The sequence below is a fragment of the Choloepus didactylus genome, chromosome 11 (assembly GCF_015220235.1).
Source record: "Choloepus didactylus isolate mChoDid1 chromosome 11, mChoDid1.pri, whole genome shotgun sequence".
NCBI lineage: Eukaryota > Metazoa > Chordata > Mammalia > Pilosa > Megalonychidae > Choloepus > Choloepus didactylus.
In genome coordinates this window covers 22,442,144-22,461,644 of record NC_051317.1, presented here as the reverse complement: position 1 = coordinate 22,461,644, position 19,501 = coordinate 22,442,144, and the positions used below count along the sequence as shown (strand labels likewise).

The 19,501-nt window shown below is 36.3% G+C and overlaps 1 protein-coding gene across 1 annotated transcript; it reads right to left on the bottom strand.

The window, feature by feature from the left end:
* Window positions 1–18,273: 18,273 nt before the first annotated feature.
* LOC119505895 (olfactory receptor 11L1) lies at window positions 18,274–19,245 on the bottom strand. The gene has a single exon (XM_037798778.1). It carries the CDS (start codon window positions 19,243–19,245, stop codon window positions 18,274–18,276), a length of 972 nt encoding a protein of 323 aa, XP_037654706.1.
* Window positions 19,246–19,501: the final 256 nt, after the last annotated feature.

The window sequence follows — 19,501 nt, the reverse complement described above, 5'->3', positions numbered from 1 at the left end:
TAAAGCTACAACAACAACAAGAAGAACTGAAATGGACATTACAAAAAATGACAACCAAATACCAATATCCTTCATGAACATAGACAAAAATACTTTAAAATAATAGTCATTCTCTCTCTTAAAATGTTGGCACATCAGGCAATATTGGGATTCATTCCAAGAATGTAAAGTTGCTTTTTCCTTAAAAATAATAAATTTAATCCACTCTTTACCCTGGTTAAGGAGAAAAAATATGATCAGTTTTGTACGTGCATAAAATTACTTAAGAAAAGTTGTCACATGTTATAATGAGCTAAAAGGATGCCCTGATGTAATAGGAAATGAGCAGTGGAGCTCCTTTGGAAATCAGACATCTCACTTTTTCATCCATGTTTCATTGTCTTGTGCTTGAAATTACATACATACTTGATACCAAGTAAGAACTCTAGTATGTATGAGTTTTGTTTCTCAACCCAATAATTTTCTAACCTTCCATGAAAGTTAAAGTAATACAATAGAAGGCAAGTAACAGAATATGTGTGATAATAGAAAGACTGAGGAAAATATTGGGGATGATTTAAACTTTAATGTATTGACAAAAGAGTTAAAGTGCTTTTATGAAACATTGTAGCAAAATTCAACATAAAAAAAATTACAGTATAGTCAGAGAACTATGCTATATAAAAATTTTCTAAAGCAGAAAGCCTTACAAGATATATACAATCAATTGCAAGCTGTAAAATATGCAGACATATTAATATCATAATAATGGTAACTACCATATAAGAGACTCAGTAAAGAGACCATCTATCTCATATGGTTTTCATGAGATTAAAAGGATATTTGCACAATAATTAGAAGAATATCTAGAATATAGTAAGCATTCAAAAAATGTTGATGGCAAAGGTTGTGAAAATCACGGCAAGGGTGTTGGAGATGACAACCAGCTCCTTAATGACTATACATGACACTACACAGCATGAACAGATTTGAATGTTCACCAAAGCACATGTACAGAGGATGATTTTTTGGGGGGGGTTCAATATAATTCTCATGGTTTTGTTTATTAGTTCTTTTTACTTTTCCAATTTAACAAATACTAACATTTCTTTTGTTATATATATTTTGTTTTTATAACTTATTCCCAGGAGAACATTGGTTCACTGAGAGCCTCCAGGGAAACTGTAATGATGGATTCATGCTTCACCCTCTTTCCAAGTTCCAACGTTTTGCAGATGTGTTGACAGAAACTTCATGGTTTAGGGAGTCTTTGCTACAAGGCAAGTGAAGGAGATAGCTCATTCCCAGGCTAAGCCCTTATAAACTGATCTTTAGACAAGGCTGTATTTTCTATCTCTTTATTTCCAAACATTCTGAGACTGTCAGAAAAGAGAAGTAATCTATAAAACAAATTCCAACCATGGATACCAACCAATCCAGGCACCTATAAACAAGTAAGTCTCTGAAACCATATACTTGAAAGCATCCCCCAAAATTCTGAAGTACACTTCAGTATGTATGTAGAGAACTTAAAATATCCTTCCTTTGCCAAATACTTTGATTCCATTTCTTTTCCTCTCATCCTCCCTATCATAGAGATGTCCTCTTGTTCATTTTCCTCCTCCTTTCATTTAGTTCCAGCCTTATGCAAATTTTTGGAGTTGACTGTGTATTTACTCTCTTCACTTGTTCACTTAGACTCTGCTTTTCCTTTAGCTGCCATGCACACTGCCAGTGCTTGGAAGATACCTGTAAGTTGCTCATATTCAAACCACCCATTTGTAAGATCAGAGGAAAATCTCTTTCTCTATTACCACTTAGTTCAAAATTACCTTTACCTTTTCCACCAAATCCAAAATATTCCCTTTCCTTCAGTGTTATTATAGGAAAACAACCTGATTATACCCCTTCACAACTTTTCACCATATTGACATGTTCATGTCTTATTCATTAAAATAATGAACCTGTGTGAGAGGATTCTGAAATTAAGCAATCATGATACAAACTCAAACATTGATCCAATACTTCTCTTCCCTCTGTCATTAAAAACATACCATGCATGTCAGAAATTCACGTGTGTTCCTACTAACTTTTCTCATTATGATATAAATATATAACAATAACAATGAATGAAAAAAATAACAAAATTAAGATTTTGGGTTAGAAAGAACAGCAAAATCTAAATCCGAAAGCTCAGATTCTTGTCTTATTTCCACCAATACCCTTAAGGAAAATGCCTATTATATAAACACGTTTGGTTATTGCACATTTTGTCTTCTCAATGAAAACAAAATACTATAAAATACATCATTGTACATATATTTAATATATAATTATATTTATTGCTACTCTGCACACTAGATAAATACCTCTACATTTGAATATATTAAAGTTACAGTAACATGTCTATCCAAAAGGACGCCCTATACGTGTGTGTTTTACCTCACTTGGGGATAACTGAATACAATGTTAGATTTCTTAAACTTAGGGAAAGCCCACAAGTTTATCCAAACATAGCTGTCACAACTTTACTGTAGCAGTTATTCTGCTACATGAGTGAATCTCACAGTTCAGCTTGTACATTTTTCACAGTTTGTCACAGGAATTGTTTCTACACAGGAGAAATGATCATTTCTCCATGAAAACAAAAGTTAGTCAACTAACATTGATAGGGTATTTCCTAGATTAAGATGCAAAGTCCACCATAAACTTTTCTTTCCATTTTGCCAGATTGAACTGGGAACAGTATGGATCATAGAAACAAAGCCAGAGTTACTGAGTTCATTCTTCTAGGGCTTCTGAATGGGAAAGAAGTAGAATTTCTCCTCTCCTCTGCATTCCTGTTCATGTACATGATGTCTCTGTTTGGCAACACAGTAATTATCCCTCTCTTGTGTTGTGACTACCATCTGCACTCACCCATGTATTTCTTTGCAGCCAATCTTTCCTTCCTTGAGGTCCCCATCACCTCTGAAGTGGTACCTAAGATGCTAGCCAATGCTTTCTCACTCACCAAAGCAATATCCTTTGAGTTGCCTCACACAGTCTTTCTTCTACTTCCTCTTGGGATCCACAGAATTTTTCATCCTTGCTGTCATGTCCTTTGACCAATACATTGCCATATGCAACTCACTGAGGTATGCCATCATCAGGAACAAATAGACATGCATAGTGTAGCTGCTGAATCCTATATGGGTGTATTTGTGTCAATTTTGCCATCATCCATCTTAACTGCACCTCTACCCTTTTGTGGGCCAAATGTAGTCAATCACTTCTTTTGTTACAGTGGCCCTTTGCCAAAGCTGGTCTTTGCAGATATCTGTCTGGTAGAGCTAGCAGACTTCATCTCTTCTGCTATGTTGCCCTTGGGTTCCCTGCTGCTGACAGGAGTGTCTTACACCTTGAGGTCATTATTGTCCTTAACATTCCCTCTGTCCAGAGATGGCAGAAGCACTTCTCCACTTGTGTTTCCCACCTCACAGTAGTTACACTTTACTACAATAGCTCCATTTTCATCTATGTTCACCCAAAAAAGTCAGTGTAATGTATGTTAAGAAATTTGAAACAGTACTGAACACCATTGTAGCACCAGTGATGAACCCTTTTATTTACAGCTGCTGGAATGAGAAAGTCAAAAAATCCCTGAGAGATGCCATCAGTAAGTATGTAACTATGCTAGCAAATTTAAGTTCTCATAAATGACTTATAGATAGATAGATAGATAGATAGATAAATAGATAGATAGATAGATAGATATACACAGCCACAGATATATAAATTACTCTTTCTGTCTGGCAACAAAATTATTTTTATTATGCAACTACTTGAGGTAAACTATTCAAGAATAAAGAAATTTGGAACATACATTCTAAGTCAGTACTTCCTAATCCCTGTCTAATGTTTACTTAACATAGGCTTAAAAGATTTGTAAAGACTCATACAGATCTCAAAATACATACATACCTTTTGTGTATAGACACAAAAACAAATATGCATGATTCTCAATTTTCCTTTTTCCTTTGCCCACAGTCTTTTAAGACCAAATTCAACCTAGTGAATTGAACTCCAAGAAAGCCACCATTGTGTGGCTTTGCTTATTTTGAATTTATCTTCATTTCTCCCTTTTATAATATTATTATTTTTTTTGTTTTGGATAAATAATAGAAGAATGGAAGAATACAATATTTGAGATCTTATAGCATATGTGGCATTATGTCATTTGAAGGTAAATTGTAATGAGTTAAAGAGGTATACTATAAATATGTAAAAAGAAGTTCTAAAATATCATTAAAAAAGTGTTTGAGCTAATTAGTCAAGAAAGATGCTAAATAAAATTATAAAAAATAACTATTCTAAAAGCAAGCAGAAATGAATATAAAGGCAAGAAAACAGCTGAGGCAAATATAAAACAAATAGCAAGAGAATGTATTTCAAACTAAACATATCAGTGATCACAATAAATGTAAAAGTGTCTAAAAACCTCAACTAAAAGGCAGAGATTGCTAGATGAAGTGCAAGGGAAGGCAACTGCATGCTGTCTCAACAAATTCACTTTAAATATAAATATGAAAATAGGGAATATATACTGTACTAGCACCTGTGAAAAGAAAGTATAGTGGCTATATTGATCTGAGAAAAGGTTGATTTCAGAGAACATAATAACAGAGTTAAAGAAAATCATTTCATGATAACAGAGCCAATAATCCAAAGGATATTGCTATCCTAAATGATAATGTCTATAATAATAGAGCCTACTTTCACTGACACTGAAATATCAGACCTGCACAAATATAATGTGGATGAGAGAATCTGGAATGTTAGAGTGGATTAATCATGTAAGACCTGCTGACCAACCCTGGAATGTTCAGAGGACACACCTTTCACCAGGACTATGAGGAATAAACTTGTGAGAGCAGCTCCATTATCCCTGAAGAGTTTTGTGGTTGCTCTTCATTGTAGGTCCATAGTAATATTGATAGAAACTGCTTCCACTGAATTTGGATCCTGAGATAAAATGGGGATGATCAGATCCCAGTTTGGAATAAGGTAAGTGGCAGGACTTAATTGCCAAATCAAGTGTTTGGTCCTTGGGTCCCGCTGTTCACAGAGAGTGCCACCACATCAATGCTAAGAGATGGTGGAGTCTGTGCCCTGGTGTTTGGGGAATATGTAGATGCTGCACAAGTTCCTCAGAGGAGTTTATATCCTGCTTTCTCAGGCCTGGAGTACAAAACATTGATCCAAAAAATGACTTCCAGGCCTCAAAATCTAATAGAGTTCACCTTACTGGCTTTCCGACTAGTTTAGCAAACATGTCCCCTGCTTTTCTTCCAATTTCTCCCTTCTGGAATTGTAATGTCTGTCCTTTGCCCATCTCACCATTGTCTACTGGAAGCAGAAAACTTCTTTTCTAGGTTTCACAAGTCCGCAAGAGAGATCCATCCATACCGAACTTTGATGAACTTTGTACTTGTTACTGAAATGAATTAGGGCTTCATTGATGTTATGATAGAATGGAAGTATTTTACACGTAGGAAGAAGGTGTGTGTTTTTTTGTTTGTTTGTTTTTTTGTTTGTTTTTGTTTGTTTTTGGTCCAGATGGCAGGCTCTGGCAGATTTAATTTTATAACCCAGTTTGGACAAGTTCTTTGTCTTGGTGCACAGGAAGGTGGGTGTGTAAATAAGATCTCTTGAAGCTATTACTTCAGTTATGTTGTGGCCCACTTGAATCCAGTTGCATTTTAATCCATATTTTTGGAGTCCTTTATAAGCCTAGTGAAAATCAAATAATGAGAACCCCCAGCAGCAGCCAGAGCTGGAAGTCAATGGAACCAGGAAGAGAAAGAGGCTGCTGTGTGCATTGTCACATGACAGAAAAGCCAAGACCAAGGATCACTGTAGCCATCCCTTTGCCACCTGGCACAGTCTTCTGGGTGAAAGTATCACAGTAGTGACACCTTGATTTTGGACTTTTCCTTCCCTCAAAACTGTAAGCCAGTACATTCCCATTGTTTAAGCCAACCCTTTGTATGGTAATTGTTTTAGTAGCTGGGAAACTAAAACCCATGAATGGAGGAACAAAAAATGTTCTTCAAATTAAAAGCTGTGCTGTAAAATCAGTATCTGCATCTGAGTGCACATGCCAGAGAAGGGCACAGTTGAGAGGCAGCAGCAGGGGGTATTACCAGTAGCTAAGAGAATGGGAGCTTTAGCACTAATGAGATGTGGGTGGAGCATTACAATGTTTTTGCACATAACAGTCCATTAATTACTGACCACTTATTATAAGTAGACCAGCCATCAAGGAATGAACATAAAATCAATCATGTAATGGATATTATTTTTACTCTTAAACGTCAGGATATCTAAGGGTGAAGCTGATTAAATGGTTTATTATATTTACATGCCAGGTTCCTTGCATGTGGAAGAGCCAAATTGTGGAATTTGAACCAATGGCTACCTGATTACAAACCATGCTCTTTTGACCACTATGTTATGTAATGGCTGTTAACTACTTTTTTAATGCAATATTATTTAAATATATTCACATACTATACAGTCACCCAAAGTGTGCAGTCAGTTGTTCATGATATCATATAGTTGTACATTCATCATCAAAATAAATTTTAAGCATCTTCGTTACTCAAAAAAACATTAAGAAAAAGTAAAAAAGAACACCCAAAACATCCCATACAACTTCTCTTCCTTATTAGTCATTTACTTTTTGTCCCCACTTTTCTACTCATATATCCATACACTGGATAAAGGGAGTGTGAGCCACTAGGTTTTCACAATCACAAGGTCACACTGTATAGGCTATATGGTTATACAATCATCTTCAGGAATCAAGGATATTGGATTTCAGTACAACAGTTTCAGGTATTTCCTTCTAGCTATTGTACAAAACTAAAACCTAAAAGGGAATATCTATAGAATGCATAAGAGTAATCTCTAGAATGACCTCTCAACTCCGTTAGAACTCTCTTAGTCACTGAAACTTATTTTGTGTCATTTCTCTTTCCCCTTTTGGTCCAGTGGGCTTTCTCAGTCCTACAAAGCTGGGTCTATGCTATTCACTGGGAGTTAAGTTCCACACTGCCAGGGAGATTTACACCCCTGGGAATCAAGTCCCACATAAGGGGATGGGCAGCAAGTCCACCTACTGAGGTGGCTTAGAGAGAGAGGCCACATCTGAGCAAAAAAAGAAATTCTCTGTGGGTGACTCATAGGCACAATTTTAAGTAGGCTTAGCCTCTCCTTTGTGGTAACAAGCTCAAGGGCTCACCTACTAAACTGGTAGATCTCAATGGTTGCAAGAATATCAGGAATTCCCCAGGTGGGGAAGTTTAACATTTCCATTTTCCCCCAGTCCCTCAAAGGGGCTTTGCAAATACTTTTATTCTCTTCCTAAATTTCTCTGGGATATATCAGAGCATCATGTCAACCTGTACAAACCAACCAGATCTTACTCCCTGTTCAAGGTTCCATGTAATTATTGTGTTTGAATAAATTGACCATACAAGGTAAATTATACAGTGTGCTACAGAAATATATAGATTTTGCATCAAATATACATCTCTTCCTTTGGTCTCACACAGAAGTTGAAGTTTTAAAACAGTCAGTATCATCCATTGCACTTTAGTCTGATTTACCATCCTCATTAGCAAGTCCATTTTGTCCATATCTATTTTTTATCTTCTTTAACAGCTGCTGTATAGGGTAATGCTGACATTCATAGCTGCCAAACTTTTGCTCTGAGTCTCAAGTTCACTCACATACCCAAAGTTTCAGGCACTGACCAAGTTATACACAAACAGCTTGGCATCTCAGAATTTAGAAATAATCATTAAAACTCATGAATAGATATGACTGCTGTAAGAGCTTACAATCGTGGAACCTTTACAATAAGCCTTCCCCTGATACCCTGTGCTCTCAGATTCAATTCTCAGAGTTTGCACATTATAGTTAGTCCATATTAGTGAGGTATTATAATATTTGCCTGTTTGTTTCTGGCTTATTTCACTCAACATCCTGTTCTCAAGGTCCATTCCCCTAATTGTATCCCTTCTTGCAGCCACTCAATATTCCATTGTATGTATACATCACAGTTCACCATTCTGTTCAGCAGTCAATGTACCCTTAGGTGACCTCCATTCATTGCAAATCATGAATAGTGCCACCATACACATCAGTGTGCAAATGGCCATTCATTTGCACACTGCTCTCAGTTGTTCCAAGTATGTACCCAATAATAGGGTAGCACTACCATATAACTGCATACTTAGCTTCCTGTGGAATCACCACACTGCCTTCCACATGGGCTGCACCATTCTACTTCCCAACTAACAGTGACTAGGTACATCGACTCTCCACATTTTCTCCAGCACTTGTTTCCCCCTGTTTATTTGTTAAAGAGTTTTATTCATACACCAAACAATCCATCCTAAGTTAACAATCAGTAATTCCTGGTATAATGACATATCTATGCATTTATCACCACAATCTATATGAGGATATTTCTATTTCTTCCACAAAGGAAGAGGAAGAGAGGAAAAAACAATGAAGAATAAAAAAGCAAAAGATAAAAGAAAAAATAAAAAAAATAAAATGCAATGTATTTGGGAACTTGATTAAACTAGAGGAAGGGGTAGCAACAGGCAAGATGGAATTTAACAAAGGATTTTGAATACTGAATCTCATATAATTTTCTTCTTCTTAGTTGCTAGGGTATTAGAATAGCTAGAAGGAAAGAATTGAAATGGTGGTGCTGTAACCCATAGCATCCTTTGAAATTTGTTCTATAGCTATTTGTTAAATTGTAATTTGAATGTTACCACTTTTTGTATATATGTTTATCAATAAGGAAATAACTGAAACTATGGTACTGTAACTCATAACATTTTTGGAAATTTCATATACAACTACTTGTTAAATCATACTTTGAAAGATATATAAGTGTTATTTCACAGTAAGTAACTGAAACTGTGGAATTGTAAACCATAATATTCTTTGAAATTTGCTCTCAAGTAGAGAGCAAATATAAATTTAAATTTAATTGCACTTGGAAAGTTATCATTTCTTACATAGAAGTGATATACATACATATATACATATATGTTGTATTCTACAACAAAAAAATATGATAAAAAATAAAATAAATGCAGTGTAAAGGTCAGATATCAATAACAGCAAGAATCCCATACCACTCCCTTATATCCCCTTCTTATAGACTATTAGCTTTGGTATAGTGCCTTTTGTACACTTAATGGAAGCATATTAAAATGTTACTCTTAACTGTAGACTCTAGTTTGCATTGATTGTATTTTTCTCCATACAATCCAGTTTTCAACACCTTGCAATATTGACATTTATTTGTTCTCTCTCATGTAAAAACATTCTTATATTTCTTATATTTGTACATTTAGTAACCATCATTGACCACTCTGGGTTTTACTAAGTTATACAATCCCAGCCTTTATCTTCTATCTTTCCTTCTGGTGTCATAGATGCCCCTAGCCTTCCTCTTTCAATCATGCTCACATTCATATTTGTACTGACAATATTGTGCTACCATCAACCAGTTTTGTGCTATCTATTTCAGGAACTATACAATCAATTTTGTTGAACATTCTGTACTTTTTCAGCATCAAATGCCCAATCTCTCCCCTCTTTCTATTCCTGATAACCTTTGTTCTCAACTTTAACTCTCAAAGTTCACTCATTAATGATAGGTCATATTACTGGACAATAAAGTATTTGTTCTTTTGTTTCTGGGTAATTTCACTTAATGTAATATCTACTGTCTACCATTTTGTCTTTGGATTTTATATGTTATATCTTACTTTAGTTTTATTTTATTCTCTCTCCTTTTACCCTTACTGATAGTCTTCTTTTCTACACTTGTCTCAAAATCTCTCTCCTGTGTTTTCTTATGTGCCTGCAGTGCTCCCTTTAGTATATCTTATATAGCAGGTATCTTATTCACAAACTCTCCCAGTGTCTGTTTGTCTGAAAATATTTCAAACTCTACCTAATTTTTGAAGGACAATTTTCTACTGAGAAATCCATACATAGTCTTTTCAAGCTTCCCTTTCCCTTGTATGTGATGGATAGCTTTTCTCTTGTTGGTTTCAGGGTTCTCTCTCTGTCTTTGATATTTGATAATCTGATTATTAAGTGTCTCAGAGTAGTTCTATTCAGATCTATTCTGTTTGTGGTACACTGTGCCTCTTGGATATGCAATTTTAAGTCTTTCATAAGAGATGGGAAATTTTCAGTGAGTATTTCCTCCATTATTGTGTCTGCCCCTTTTCCCTTCTCTTCTCCTTCTGGTATACCTTGACACATATATTTGTGCACTCATGTTATCATTTGATTCCCTGAGAAGAGTCTCATATTTTTCCATTCTTTTCCCTGTGTTCTTTTGTGTATAAGATTCCAGATGCCCTGTCCTCAAGTTCATGAATCCTTTCTTCTGTCTCTCTAAAGTTGCTGTTGTATGTTTCCCTTGTGTTTCTCATCTCTTCTATGTGCCATTCATTTCCATAAGTTCTATCATTTGGTTTTCAAGCTTATGAATTCCTGTGTCTTCTTTGTATCCTTCATCCCTTTTGCCACATTTTCCTTCAGCTAATTGATTTGATTTAGATTTGTTTGAACATCTTTAATTAGTTCTTTCAACTCCTGTATCTCATTTGAAGTGTAAATTTGTTCTTTTGACCGTGCTATATCTTTGTTTTTCCTAGTATGACTCATTTTTTTTTTCTAGGCATCTGGTGTCATTGATTACCCCAATCAGATTTTCCCAGACCAGTTTGGCCCAGGTCTCAGATGGAGGGTGTAATCAATATCAAGTTACACTGAGGATAAAACACAGAAAATTGTCATACTTTCCTTTGTGGCCTCTAGACTCTAAAATGTTCCTGTTCTGCCCAGAATATGGCACTTGTCAGCCCATACCTCCCCACTGGCATAAAGATATGTGGTCCTTTTAATTCTCAGCGGACCATGTCCATGTCAGGGACCAAGGATGAATCAGAAGCAAAGCTTAAGGAGTTTCTGATTTTTCTCCCCAGGTTCTGAGGTCTGAATTCTCTGAGGGAGGACTGTCACTTGAGTGAGCCCTGCCACCCCCTTTTCTTAGGGAAGATATGCCCATTAGGGAATTATCTCCATTACTTGACTTCTTCCTTTGTCTCTCTGATTATCTTCACTCCACCCTTGCCTGAGTAAGTGCTAAAAATTGGAAATGCCTCAGGCTTTCTCTAATGAGCTACTTAGAGTGAGAGAAAAAAATGGAAAAAAAAAGAAATCCCATTTTCAGAAACAGTCTCCACCTCCCCAGTTTCACCAGTCAAGAGATTGAGTTGTTACCCAGTTCTTTGGGTCCCTTTTCTTAGGACCCAGCCCTTTTCCAGTATTCTGAGCTCAGCCAACTCCAGAAGCCTTTGTATTTATTTATTTATTTATTTATTTATTTATTTATTTATTATTCATTCATTCATTCATTTTAGTTATTATTTTCATCAGGCCTGCCTCCTCTTTGCTGCAGAGACCTTGGGGTTCCTTTTCTGCTTGCTCTGGGTTTATTTGTGCTTGTAGCTTGCATTCAGTATTCCAAATTTGTTAATTTAAACTGCAATTGGAGCTTTATTGAGTTATCTCCCTATTCTCTTAGCAGAGTCTGCTTCTTTTTCCCATAGTGAAGTTCCTAACTCAGCCTGCCATACCAGTGGGAGAGCGGTGCCAGCTCTGCAGTTTGGGGGCTTTACTTATAGTTCTATGCTGTGATTTTAGCCATTCTATCCATTCCAGACTGGTGTACAATAAGTACAAACTATTGTTCAAGACTGTTTACCAGATTCTCCGGGCTCTTTACTAGTTACTCTAGAGGACTAACCAAATTCCACACCTTCCTATACTGCCATTTTGCCCCACTCCCCTTTTAACAACTTTTAACATCACAAACTAAATGAACTAAGAATCTTGCCAGACCAACTCCATTCATCAAATATGGTGGTTACAATAAAATGGATCTTGAAAATAGGAACACCGGACTCATAGAATGTCAGTGGTACTTTGCTTCACATTGGAATCTCCTGGCCATATTTCATCTGTATTTATTCATTTCCTCACTACTTGCAGAAGGGCCATAGGTTAAGACCAGGAATGGAGTCCTTGTTCCCATTCTCAAATTACAGATTTAAGGAAAAATTAGCGTTCTGGTTTGCTAAAGCTGCTGTTATGCAAAATACCAGAAATGGATTGGCTTTTATAAAGTGGATTTCTTAAATTAGAAATAATCTAAGTTCTAAGGCCATAAAGGTGTCCAAACTAAGGCATCAATAAGAGGATACCTTCACTGAAGGAAGGCCAATGATGTTTGAACACATCTGACAGCTGGGAAGGCACCTAGCTGCCATCCGCTGCTCCTGGGTTGTGTTTCAGAATGGTTTTCTCCAAAATGTCTCTGGGCTTCTGTTTCTCCTAGCCTCTCTCTCTCTCAGCCTCTGTGCATCCTTGCTTGGGCTCTTGTCTCTCTTAGCTTCTCTGTCTCAGCATCCATGCATCTTTGCTTGTTCTCCCAGGGTGATTCTCTCTAAGCATCTGGGGGTCCTCTCTTGGCTTCTCTGGGGCAATCTCTGGTTTTCATCTCAGTTTAGCATCTCCAAGCATCGCCAAGCATCAATGCCTGTGTCAGCTCTTGAGCTCTCTTAAGTACTTCAGTCAACTAATCAAGACCAACACTGAGTGGGTGGGGCTACACCTCCATGGAAACAATCCAATCAAAAGGTCTCTCCTACAGTTAGGTTTGTCACATCTCCATGGAAATAACCCAATCAAATACTCTGCCCTAATCAAAAGACTAATAGGTGTGCCCCTGAAGATTGCATTAAAGAACATTGTTTTTCCTGGAGTACATAACATTTTCAAACTGGCACAATTAGTCTTTAAGAAAACATTTATAAAACACATGATTATGCAAAAAATGTTTTCACCTCTTACTCAAAATATTGGACAGGAAATCACTTTTTATTCTGTGTTAGTTAGGGAGTGATTTATCTTTTGGGGATATGTACAAATAATAACTATGTTATGAAACTACATATTAACAGCTGATAACATAGGAGAGGTTTGGTTTCATATAGATTTTGTGTTTTGTTCTGTATATGTGGAAAGGGGTTTTGTGGGAGGTGAATTTCAACTATCAGATTTCTTAAAAGAACTAGATTCACTTTTTAAAAAATCAAATTTCAACAAATTATTTGAGGCATAAGCTAAAGATTTGGAGGGAGGAAGAGAAAGCTTATAAGTCAGAGAAAAAAATAGACTTTTGAATTGCATTCATCATATTCAAATACTTAAAACAAACAAACAAACAAACAAACAAACAAACAAAGCCTTGTGAAAAGGATAAAGGTTTAGGAGTCCAACAGAGAATTTGGATTTACTCTCTGTAAAATCTGAACCAAATGCTGAAATGCTGAACTCAAAAGATTCAGTTTCTTTATTTTTATAATAATATTAAACCCTATTGCAGTATTATAGTTTTATAACAAGACCTGGATCAGAAGAGTAAATATAAAGCACCTATGGTTTTCACCATTTTCATGAAAGTGAAATGATTGCTTTATTTGCATGGCAAATGAATGTCAGTTTCCCTTTTTCTTATTCTCATTAAGTTGAAATTCATGTCATTATGAATGTGCTAGTTTTTATTTTGCACACCTAATATATCAACCCCTGATTCAATTTGTTTTCACTTGTAAATCATGTAGTCACAGCTATTTTTCCCATTCATGGCCATAGACTTTATTTAGCCTTCAAAACACTTGTCTTGGTCCTTGTCATAAAAAAAATATTTCAAAATTCTGAAATTATTCTATAAGAAAATGGTACACTTTGTTCTTGGGAAACAGCAAGATAAAATAACAAATAAAACATAATGTTGACTCCTTTAACACTATAGCACAGTGGTCTAGAGACCCTTTTCAAGGGAACTTAGAATCAAATTATTTTTAACTTAACATTAAATCCACCATCAAAAGTCGGGGCACTGCAATATCCACTCAAGGATGGAGTGAAACATTTAGAAAGCAATAAGAGCCCATCCCCTGGGAGGTCTTTGAAAGTTTTGACATCACTGCATCAATCACATGAACTCCTCCCTTTGGAGATCCTGTTTCATGTTCAGTCATCACTTCTTTATCTTCAGCATCATTGTGAATGATACCCACCTCCTTGCCTTAATGGAAACCTTGCACTAAGTCTCTCAGGAGGACTTGCTTAACATCTCATTCCCTTGTACTTCAGGGTCAGTTTGTAGACCTGATATACTTCTTGCTGTTTAAAGCTTTGTTCAGAATATTGGTACCCCATTTCCAAATAAAACATCTTTTTTTCTAAAGAATCATGCTATTAAAATACACAATCCACTCTCCCATACTTGGGACTATTCCCTTAATTACTGGCCACTCTCTCTCTCTCTCTCATTTATAGATGGCACTAGGATCATGGATTTTTTTCCTACTGGACTTCTTCCCCTCAGCCAGGTGGCCAACACATCTAAGCATGGTACTTCTCAGGTGTTTGACTATCTTTCCTATTGTAGCCTGTTTATCGTACTCATCCTTTTAGCCATATATTTGGTTTTATACCCCAAACTGAACCCCATTCTTAAATTACTAAATTAGCAACCAACCCCCTAAGTATCACTTTCTATAGATCCATACAACTCAAATAACCATATAACTGCATTTCTTTGAACCCTGGATTTTTATTCCATTGATCACTTCACCTACCTTTATAAGCATTCATTCATTTTCATGACAATCTAAGATTCTGAAGACCATCACTCCCTTGCCCCTCTAACCAGCTATACCCACAGTTAAGTGTTGAAAGATGAGGATTACCACAAATAATCCTCATCTTTCAACATATGTCTGAATCCACAAGCCTGAGTCATCTTAAAGCAAAGGGCACAATCAGGCAGGTCAGTATCGCAATAAATTGATGACATTCTATTCCAACTAGGATCTGAATATTGTCCCAAATTCATCTGTGTTCAATTATCTCTCTCATTCATTTTACAATATGAGCACTGCTTGCCTTTGACAATTTCTTCAAACTCTGTCCTCCCTTCTATATGGTCAGTTAGACCTGTTGACCTAGTCTCTGAATTGAAAGATGAGACAAAAGCCATGTAGGTAATCAGGAAGGAACTTGCCAAAGACTTCTCTCTGTATCATTAAATCCTCATCAGATTGCAATGATCCTCACCCATCTACTTTCTATAGTGAACAAAAAACATTTTGTTATTAAATGTTTATTTTTCCATATTTGTCCTGGATTCCATCCCTTTCAGACTTCATAATCTTGGTTTATCAGTTATCTGTCAATATATATCATCTCTTTAGATTTTGGCTCACTAATAGAAGCTTCATACATGCATTCAAATTTAGACACTAAAACCTTCCATCTTTCAAAAATACATGTATCACTCTGACTCTCACCATTAGATCTCTCAGAATGATTGTTTACATGATGGTTTGCATTGTTTGCCATTTCATCACAAGCCATTGATAAATTAAATGAAAACCTCTTTTGCATATTCCATATTTCATCATCTCTTGGCCATACTGTTTCTTCCTTCTTAGAATACTCTCTTCTTTAGGCTGTGTACCCACTTCACAAATGGCCTCCCACCTCTGGTTAATCTTCATCCCATTTTCAGGTTTCTCTTCCTTCACTTAAACTTTGTGTTTTAAAATTTTTCAATTCTTTGTCCTTTACCCTCTTATTTTATTAGCTTATACAATTTCCCTAGGAAATCTTATTCATTTTCATATTTTAAAATATCATTCATGTGCTTGACAATTTCCAAATTTTTAACTCTAGACCAGGCAACTCCTCTGAACTCCAGATCCGTACATACAAATGTCCATTTGGCATCTGTTGAAGATTGAATCATGACCCCCATAAAAGACATGTTCAGATCCCAAACCTTGGGCCTGTAGGTGTGAAACTATTTGCATACAGGAGTTCTGAAGAACTTATTAGTTAAGCTGTGCCCAAACTTAAGGAGAGTGGATCTTAATCCAATATGGTTGAAGTTCTGAAGTTCTTATTAAGAAAGGAATTTGGACATAGAAAAGCCACAGGAAGAAGCCAGAAGCTGGAAGTCAGTGGAACCCTGAAGAGAAAGGAGAAGATGTCGGCATGTGATGGAAAAGTCAAGGAATCCTAAAGATTTTAGCCCACCAGAAGATAGAGACCCATGAGAAAGCAAGCCTTCTAGGCTTCTGACACCATGTGCCAAAAAATTCCTGTTGTTAAGCCAATCCATTGTATGGTATTTGTGTTAGCAGGTAGGAAACTAAACCAACATGATTTCTTGAATTCTCTACAATGTTGATCAATAATCTTTTTCTCCCTCTATGCATAGCATAGTACCTCTCAAGTTTAACATGTTAAAAAAGATGTTTTTGGCAGAATAACTTAATTCTGATTAAATGCAAGTCACAATCAATGACAATCAGAGATTAACATTTGCAATGAAAGATTGTTGATTCTACAAATAAGTAAAGCAAACTTTCCAATCACTAATTTCCTTCCTATCTCTTATTTCAGAGCACTATTCTTCTATCCAAAATTCAAACCAGATGTATCAAGGAAGGACTAACAACAGTTCTTACCATTCAAGACCAAGATGGAAGAAGAAATTTGAGAACCCAAAGACCTGGTGTAAGTAAAGTGCATGAGCTAGAGGACCAAAGCTCAGGGATTCATGTGGAGCAAGTCTGCGAAGAGGCTACAAACAGTCATCACTGCAAGGGAAAGTGAGCAAGACCAGAATTTCTGCTCCTGATTTCCTCTTGTATGAGGCATTTCCTGTGGTGGATTACATCACTCAAACCTAAATTCAAGCTAACCTACTTTCCTATATGTACTATTATGATGCCTTAACAACTCTTCCTGTCTTCTATTCTACTCTCTAATCAACAATAAGACTTTGCAAATGCAAAATGCACAAAAGATTAATATCCTTCAATAATTAGCCATGTCTCTTAGTATAAAACAAAAAAACTTTATTTAAGTACCTATAATGACTCACCCCTGTTTTTCTCTTCAGACTCGTTCCTTCCTCTACCACCTTAGTTCAGTAGGCTCCCTTGCCTGCCTGGAACTCTCATTGCATTCACAGTCTCCTTACTTTTGAAGTTTGAGTTTGACTATGCTTTACTTAAACACAGAGATATTTCCTAAGGTTCTGTGTTGAGTTAGACATCCATTGTTCTATGTTAATGGGCCACTTTACACTTCATTTTTTCATAGTAATAATCACAAACAAAAATGTATCAATTATTCCTTTGGTTTTTCATTACATATTTCACTCCCATACTAGATTGGGGGCTCCATATTGTTATATCCCACGGCAACCATGCAGAGGGCATGGCAAATAAAAGGGCATGGCACATAACTGGGGAATACAAATATTTGTGGATTAATGAATAGAATAGATGACAGAATTAGAAGAGGTCCTGTAATTATTGACTGCATAAAAGAAAGTATGAAAGCTGTCTCAGCTTTTAAATACACCTCCTTTGACTCCCAATATTTATAAATAGCATACAATAATATAGCATTTTGGTCCCCTTCTTTCCTTCCTTCCTTCCTTTCCTTGAATAACATTAAAGAAAAAACATGTAAAATTTTAAGTTTTTATAGCTAAACATTTGGCAATTTAAAAATCCTTATTTGTTTTTTCTTTTCTCTAGAAGATAATTTAGGTCAACATGAACTTCAAATATACTCTTCTTTTCCTCTTTTCATTTATTCATTCCAAATATAATTAAAGAGCACCAATGGCATCAGCAGTTGGATCTAGAAGTAATTAATCTACCAATAGAAGTAAAAAGATACCTAACTTTCTGTACCTAAGGCTATGTGAACACAAGGGGAATCTTATAGTAGAATCTTAAAATAATGTGGGTATAATCCAATGCACTGGCATCCTACAATCAGGTAGTCTCAAGAGATGGAAACAAACGTATGAGGGCTAACCTGCCCCCTTCATGGTTTGATAGAGGCAATTAATCTTTTTGATCAGTTTTTGGCAAGGAACCATGAAGAAGCTGTTTCTTTATGCTTTTGTTTGTTCATTTGTTTTTGGAAATCACTGTGGTACTGAAGATGAGATTCAGTTTTGAATACTCTGAATCTGCCAGTAACTTTTCACAGTAGTTAATCCACTGTGTGTTTTCTGGAGTTTCTGTGGATTAGGTAAGATTTTCTTTACCTGATAAATAAAGCTCCTTTCACTTTTACTCCATAGATACCAAAATTCCTTCTCATGGATTTTCTAACTGCATCTTTGAAGTCTTTATTCCTCAAACTGTAGATAACAGGGTTCAATAGTGGGGTGACAACAGTATAGAAGACAGAAATGATCTTGTTGATTTCAGGTGACAAGTGTGCATTGGGGTGAACATACATGGAGATCATGGTTCCATAGTAGATAGTGACAACAGCCAGATGAGAGCCACATGTGGAGAAGGTCTTCTTCCTGCAGGACGTTGAAGGAATTCTCAATATGGAGGACACAATGAAAACATAGGACACAAGTGTAAGGAAAAAGCAAATGCACAGCACAGCAAGTGACAGTATAAAAATTATCATCTCAGTGATATAAATTCTGGAACATGAGAGTTGCATGAGTGGAGGGAGGTCACAGAAGAAATGATTGATCTGATTGGACCCACAGAAATCCAACTTGGAAATCATCAGTGAAGGCAGAAAGCCTGTGCCAACCCCCATTAACCAGGATATTGCCACCAACTTGTTGCAGACCTCAGGACTCATCAGGAAGGAGTAGTGGAGTGGACTACAGATGGCCAGGTATCGGTCATAGGCCATCAAGGCCAAGAGAAAGCACTCAGTAGCCCCAAAGAATACGAAGAAATAGAGTTGTGCCATACAGGCAGAGAAGGAGATGGATTGACCCTTTGAAAACAGGTTGGCTAAGAGAAGTGGCACAATGGTGGAGGTATACCAGATCTCCAGAAAGGAGAGGTGTTTGAGGAATGTATACATAGGTGAGTGCAGTCGTTGGTCTTGGCTCACCACCACAATGATAACAATGTTCCCTGTAACTGTGAGGAAGTAGATGAACAGAAAAATAGCAAAAAGGTATGTCTGCCATTCAATGAGGTTCTGGAATCCAAGCAACTGAAACTCAGTGACAGTGGACACATTCTGGGACTCCATTTCCTGTGGAGAAAAATATTTCTGAAGAGGCACAATATGCAATGCTTAAAATATTTATAAATCTTCCTCATTGATGGTTGGAACTTCAAGATTAAGTTTTTTTAAATGTAATGTTATTAAGATATATTCACACACCATACAATCCATCCAAAGTATACAATCAATTGTTTACATTATCATCGCATAGGTGTGCATTCATCACCTTGATTGTTTTTAGAAATCAACTCTGTTTTAACAGTTTGGAATTTTACATATA

Bases quoted from the DNA above. Each gene is read 5' to 3' on its own strand.
- LOC119505895 (XM_037798778.1), bottom strand. From the start codon at position 19,245: ATGGAGTCCCAGAATGTGTCCACTGTCACTGAGTTTCAGTTGCTTGGA.